Source organism: Otolemur garnettii, unplaced genomic scaffold (genome assembly GCF_000181295.1).
Source record: "Otolemur garnettii isolate 467f Iridium unplaced genomic scaffold, OtoGar3 scaffold00001, whole genome shotgun sequence".
Classification (NCBI taxonomy): Eukaryota; Metazoa; Chordata; class Mammalia; order Primates; family Galagidae; genus Otolemur; species Otolemur garnettii.
The window spans coordinates 72,431,262-72,437,456 of record NW_003852396.1 but is presented as its reverse complement, the minus strand read 5'-3'; the positions used below and the strand labels follow the sequence as shown (position 1 = coordinate 72,437,456).

At 45.9% G+C, this 6,195-nt stretch overlaps 1 protein-coding gene across 11 annotated transcripts in view; it reads right to left on the bottom strand.

Annotated features, from left to right (window-relative positions):
* MADD (MAP kinase activating death domain) overlaps positions 1 to 6,195 on the bottom strand; it is a 58,792-nt gene that overhangs the window by 38,626 nt on the left and 13,971 nt on the right. For 6 of the 11 annotated variants that reach the window (XM_012802833.2, XM_023509628.1, XM_023509611.1 and 3 more), the window contains exons 8-14: positions 4,847 to 5,025; positions 4,272 to 4,507; positions 3,954 to 4,110; positions 2,496 to 2,599; positions 2,213 to 2,403; positions 1,528 to 1,781; positions 1,136 to 1,275 (exon numbers count right to left, since the gene is read on the bottom strand). In XM_012802833.2, coding sequence (XP_012658287.1) covers positions 1,136 to 1,275; positions 1,528 to 1,781; positions 2,213 to 2,403; positions 2,496 to 2,599; positions 3,954 to 4,110; positions 4,272 to 4,507; positions 4,847 to 5,025 — 1,261 coding nt within the window. The remainder of the gene's footprint in view (positions 1 to 1,135; positions 1,276 to 1,527; positions 1,782 to 2,212; positions 2,404 to 2,495; positions 2,600 to 3,953; positions 4,111 to 4,271; positions 4,508 to 4,846; positions 5,026 to 6,195) is intronic. The other 5 variants (XM_023509619.1, XM_023509631.1, XM_012802870.2 and 2 more) reach the window with 1 other exon arrangement.

The window sequence follows — 6,195 nt, the reverse complement described above, 5'->3', positions numbered from 1 at the left end:
AAAAAAAAAAAAAAAAAAAAGTCCTTTACTACGCAAAGAAGATATCAGATATCAAATCAAATTTGAGCAGAATATTTCCTAAGAGGGGTGGCACCTGTGACTCAGTGGGTAGGGCGCTGGCCCCATATACTGAGGGTGGCAGGTTCAAACCCAGCCCGGGCCAAATTTCAACAAAATAGCTAGGTGCTATGCCGGGTGCCTGTCGTCCCATTCCAGCTACTCGGGAGGCTGAGACAAGAGAATCGCCTAAGCCCAGGAGTTGGAGGTTGCTGTGAGCTGTGTGATGCCACAGAACTCTATCGAGAGCGATAAAGTGAGACTTTGTCTCTACAAAAAAAAAAAAAAAAGAAGGAAATTATTGGGCAGCACCTGTGGCTCAAAGGAATAGGGCACCAGCCCCATATGCCAGAAGTAGCGGGTTCAAACCCAGCCAAGGCCAAAAACTGCAAGAAAAAAAAAAAAAGAGTATTTCCTAAGAGATTTTGAATTTAATCCCTATTTTTCTTCTTTTTTTTTTTTTTTAATTGAGACAGAGTTGCCCTGGGTAGAGTGCTGTAGCATCACAGCTCACAGCAACCTCCAACTCCTGGGCTTAAGCAATTCTCTTGCCTCAGCCTCCCAAGTAGCTGGGACTATAGGCGCCCGCCATAATGCCTGGCTATTTTTTTTTCCCAGCTTTTGGCCGGGGCTGGGTTTGAACCTGTCACCTCCAGCATATGGGGCTGGCACCCTACTCCTTTGAGCCACAGGCGCCACCCAACACCTGGTTTTTTTTTTGTCCTTTGGCAGGCCTGGGCTAGATTTGAACCCGCCAGCTCTGGTGTATGTAGCTGGCACCTTAGCTGCTTGAGCTACAGGCACCCAGCCTTAATCTCTATTTTTCAATTGACCACTAGGCTATCTTCCCTGAAACAGACTGAAACCGCTAGGTAGAGTGACAATGACTCATCTGTCCCTGGTCCTTTATTGACCTCACTTGAAAATACCTTATCCAATATCACCCAAATGATCTGAATTACAGCTTGATAATGCTAACCCAGCCCCACAACTGAATTTCCAAGCATTATTTGGCATAGTCAGGCCCTACTGGCAGAGAAAATGGAAGAGAGGAATGAAAGAGCATTAAGACACTTACTGGCAAAAGACATAATGCCCCCGAAGCCCTCGGTGCTGGTGTTGGAGACGGTGGAGTTGGGAGAACTTGCCCGAGAGTCTGAATCTGCATCTGAATCACTTGCCAGTTTCAAGCTGTTGGGCCGCAGCATCTTTTGAGCCCTTGAATGCACAGTGGCACCTATGAGCCCCAGGCAGGGGTGCCTAATCTTGGGAGTGTAGGCCTTATGCTATACTGCAGTATTGCTCCCTTCCCATAATTCCTATCTGCCCTAGATCTAAGCACCACCCTCTGGGGATGGCAGGACCACAAGAGCACTCAGATTTCTCAGATATGCTGATTAACCTTCACCCAGGGTCCACTGTAGTGAGGTTCTTCAGTCACCCATCTAGAAGGGATTCCCAGGCTCTCACCGATTGCCATTGACAGGTTGGCTGAATCGGGGAGTATAACTTTCCCCCTGCTCATCATCATCTTCCTCAGGGGGAAAGCCATATTGGGGCTCGAAGTATGGATTGTCATAGGGTCGCCGGTGCACTGACCCCTCTCCAATTTCTGTCTGACACCTGTCCACGTTCGATTTGCCAATGCTGGGAGGCACGGAAGAGAGGGACTTGGAGATGCCTACTGCTGCCTTATCATCCATCTCTGTAGAGTCAGCAGGTTCCTAAAGGTCACATTAAATAAAAAGGAGTCATCTGGTGCCCAGTGAGGCCTTTCCATATTCTCAATCTGACAGGGTTTGGCCAGGCCTGACAGATTCCTATCTATCCTAAGGAATGTATGGGAAAAGATCTATATGGCACTCCTGTTCTCTGTCCCCACAAACTATGCAAGGAGGATCTTAGTTACACCCTGAACATAATTTAACAACCTCCTTCTGAGGTCAAAACTATATCTCATAGACCCCAACAACCTCCTTCTGAAGTCAAAACTATATCTCATAGACTCTAAGCTCTGGGGCCTATGGAGAGGAAGATAGGAAAATTGTGAAGAGAGAAGCAAATTAATAACTACATCATGGCTTTCCTACTGTAATCAAGGCCCACATCCCAAGCAATGGTTCTCATTCATCCACCTCTCTCAGTCCTCACGTACAGAGTTGGCTCCACGGATGATGGTGCTGGGGCTACTGCTGGCGGTGGTGCTGGAACTAGAGCGCAGTGGGAGGTTTTCCAGAGAGTTCTCGCTGTCTGGGCCAGGCTCCTCTGCTTCTTTCTGGTTCTGCAGCTCATCAATCTCCACTTCACTGGCATCCCCCAGTGCTGCATGTGTCAGAGGGTCCACATCTGCCAAAACCCAAAGGAGGAAAGTACAGACCACCCAATCACTGAACCCCAACCCCTGCCCAGAGCTAGCCAATCTCCCCAAGCACACTTACTGGGAGTATCACCATTGATGTCACATTTCATCATTTCACTGACAAAGTCACCAAGGGAGGAGTAAGAAGAGCTTGAGTCATCATAGTCCATACTATCACTGCCACTGCAGAGTGAGGAGCATAAAAAACAAAACAGAAAGGGGCAGGGAAAAGAATCTGCAATCAGCACTAGTTAGAATAAAAGGGAGGCACTCTTCACAAAAATGGAAGAGCAAGAATCCAATGTACTCAATATTAATATGAAGCCAGTAGACAATCTAATATATACCCACACAAGAGAAAAATGCAAATCAATGCATGTGGGGAGGACAAGATAGCGAGGATAGTGGAGGAGGGTGGGGGATAGGTGTGCTCCCACTTAATGGGCACAATGTTAGGGTAAATAGCACATCCCTTGGGAGCAGGATACAATTATAAGAGGGACTCTACCTAATGAATGCAAATATAGTAACCTAATTCTTTGTGCCCTCAAATTAACCTGAAACAATAAAAATGAAAGAAAAAAAGGGAGACACTCTTAAGTCAAGGCCAGGAAACAAGATAAAATAAAGAGGGGTAGAAAAACAATCAACCAGGCTGGGCATAGTGGCTCATGCCTATAATCCTAGCACTTTGGGAGGCCAAGGAGGACTGCTTCAGCTTACAAGTTTGAGACCAGCCTGAGCCAGAGCAAGACTTCTCTCTAAAAATAGCTTCTCTCTAACACGCCAGCCACATACACCAGAGCCAGCAGGTTTGAATCCAGCCTGGGTCTGCCAAATAATGACTACTACAACCAAAAAATAGCCAGGCATTGTGGCGGGCACCTGTAGTCCCAGCTACTCGGGAGGCTTAAGCCCAGGAGTTGGAGGTTGCTGTGAGCTGTGATGCCATGGCAATTTACCCAGGGCAATAGCCTGAGGCTCTGTCTCAAATAAATAAATAAATAAATATAAATAAAAATAAAAATAGCTGGGTGTTGTGGCAGGTACCTGTAGTCCCAGCTACTTGGGAGGCTGTCTACCAAAGGGCAACAAAATGAGACTCTGTCTCAAAAAAAAAAAAAACAACCAAAATATAATCCAAGGACTCAAAAAGTGATATGTAAATCCTATGAGATTTTGCATCCTGTATGCTGAAGGGCTAGTGAGAGCCTCTTTACCTTAAAAAGCGCTGTGCTGGCTCGGCGCCTATAGCTCAACTGGCTAAGGCGCCAGCCATGTACACCTGAGATGGAGGGTTCGAATCCCCAGCCCGGACCGCCAAACAATGACGGCTGCAACCAGAAAATAGCCGGGCGTTGTGGCGGACGCCTGTGGTCCCAGCTACTTGGGAGGCGGAGGCAGGAGACTCACTTGAGCCCAGGAGTTGGAGGTTGCTGTGAGCTGTAATGCCACGGCACTCTACCCAGGGGGACAGCTTGAGGCTCTGTCTCAAAAAAAAAAAAAAAAGTGCTGTGCTGCCACAAGGACTGCTCACCTGTCGTCAGTAGGTTCGGAGTCAGAGTCTCGCTCAGGTGGCATACTCAGTGCCTCAGCCAGCTGAGAACTGCTATCATAGACTCGATAGTGGATGGGCTGCAGCTGATGGGCATACCACTTTGGCTTGTCACCAATCAGGGCTGGATCAAACATATCTACCCCACGAGGAAAAAGAATAGTTAGCAGCAAGGAAAGAAAAGCAGAAAACAACACATAAAAGGCAGGAAAAAAGTCTGAAGCAAAACAAGGGTAAAAGATTAGCAAAAGAAAAAGTAAAGGCAAGAGCCATCGGGAGGAGAAAGGCAGGCAGACTTACTGTTGTGAATTCGCTGAAAGGCATAGTTGGTGGGGTTAAGGATCCATTCTCCAAAGTACTCCACAGCCTGAGTCCTGGCCAATTTCTCGGCAAAAGGAGTCTGCCGGGGGCGTGAGGCCAGAAAGGAGCCAGCTTGAAAAGCTACCACAGGCCGAGGGAAGAGACGCAGGGTACGTGTATGCATCTGAAAGCCCTGCAGCACGTTGGCAGAGTTGAAGAAACGCACCATGGCCACTCTAGAGAAGGAGGGGATGATGAGATAATACGAGATCCATATCCATAGAAGTAAGGATTCCTATGATCCAAGATCTTAGAACAACTCCCAGAGCCATCACTCAACAAGCTTCCAACATCAAGCGGAGAGATATGTTAAAGAATCATCAATCCCCTTCTTCATCCTGAGAATGATTTGTTTTTTCTCTTTGCTTTTACGTAAAGGTAGAAAATATAACCAAATAGCATACATATTTTATATAATGAAACTCTGGCTCAGGAAAATAATCTGCTCCAAAGTCACTGAGAAAGCAATAAGACCAATTTAAGAACTCAGGATTGTATAGTGTGCTTGGTCTTACCTGGTTGCAACATCCACAGAATCGACATCATTGCCATAGATGAGTGGGTTGAATTCAGTGGAAGGTGTGGACTGTAGGTCATTAGAAGATCTTCCCAAAAGAAGTGGGATTTCTTGGCCCTCATGAAATTTCTCCAGATTGAGGATGGGCTGTGTGTTGAGACTCATGCTCGCTAGAGCCTGTGGAACAAGAAGAAATTCCTCATTTTAGGCAGGTTCCTGGGCAGCTAGTCAATCTAAGATCCTAGGAAAGAGCCTTCTTGAAGACTTCTACATCATACTCTCTGGTCAAAAAGTTCTGCAACAAAGAAACTGTGGTAACTTGCAAACCCATTCAGACCCTTCATCTCTGAAATGATAATACAAATATTTTAGTCTTTAGCTTTTCATCTTACTCCAACCTAGCCCCAAGGCAACCTGATCAGATCTCAAGTCCAGGACAATAGTTTTCAAATTTATTTTAGTCACGAAATGTCCTTCAAAATTGAAATATAAATAAATAAAACGTAAAAACAGGCTGGGAGTGGTGGTTCATGCCTATAATCCCAGCAAAATGGGAGGCTGAGGCAGATTGATCACTTCAGGCCAGCCTGAGCAACATAGTGTATCTACAGAAAATAGAAAAGTTAGCTGGATGTCGTGGCAGGTGCCTGTAGTCCCAGCTGCTTGGGGAGAATTGCTTAAGCTCAGGAGTTCAAGGTTGCAGTGAGCTATGATGATGCCACTGCATTCTAGAGCAATACTCTGTCTCAACAAATGAACAGCTTCTCTGAAGGACACAAGGAACCACAGCCTGACATGCTCAGTGCTCCCAACCTGAATCAGCCCCCCAAGAGCAGTTTGAAAACCACTGGTCTAGATTACAGTGATTCTTATGGCTAGTAAATAAAGGAATCACTTGGGATATTAAATATGTTTGATTCAACATGCGTGGGTGATTCTGTGCCACCAGCCTTGACTCTGCTTTTAATAAGCCCAGGTGATGCTAATGCTGTTAGTCTGTGGGCCACACTTTGAGTAGGAGGGGTCAGAATACAGGATCAATGAACCTAAGAATCTTATCTCCTACAAACATTTAAAAAATAATTCCGTATATCAACATCTTCCTATTAGTAGTCATACTAAAGTAATTGCAAAGAATGAAGCAATGAAGCCAGCCAGAGAACTTTGGATTTTTCAATTTTCACCAGACTGTACAGTAACAATGTATCATATTACATGAAGTGTGATGAAGCAAGTAAGAATGAGAATGATGGCTCGGCGCCTGTGGCTCAAGTGGCTAAGGTGCCAGCCACATATACCCAAGGTGGCGGGTTCGAATCCAGCCTGGACCCGCCAAACAACAATGAC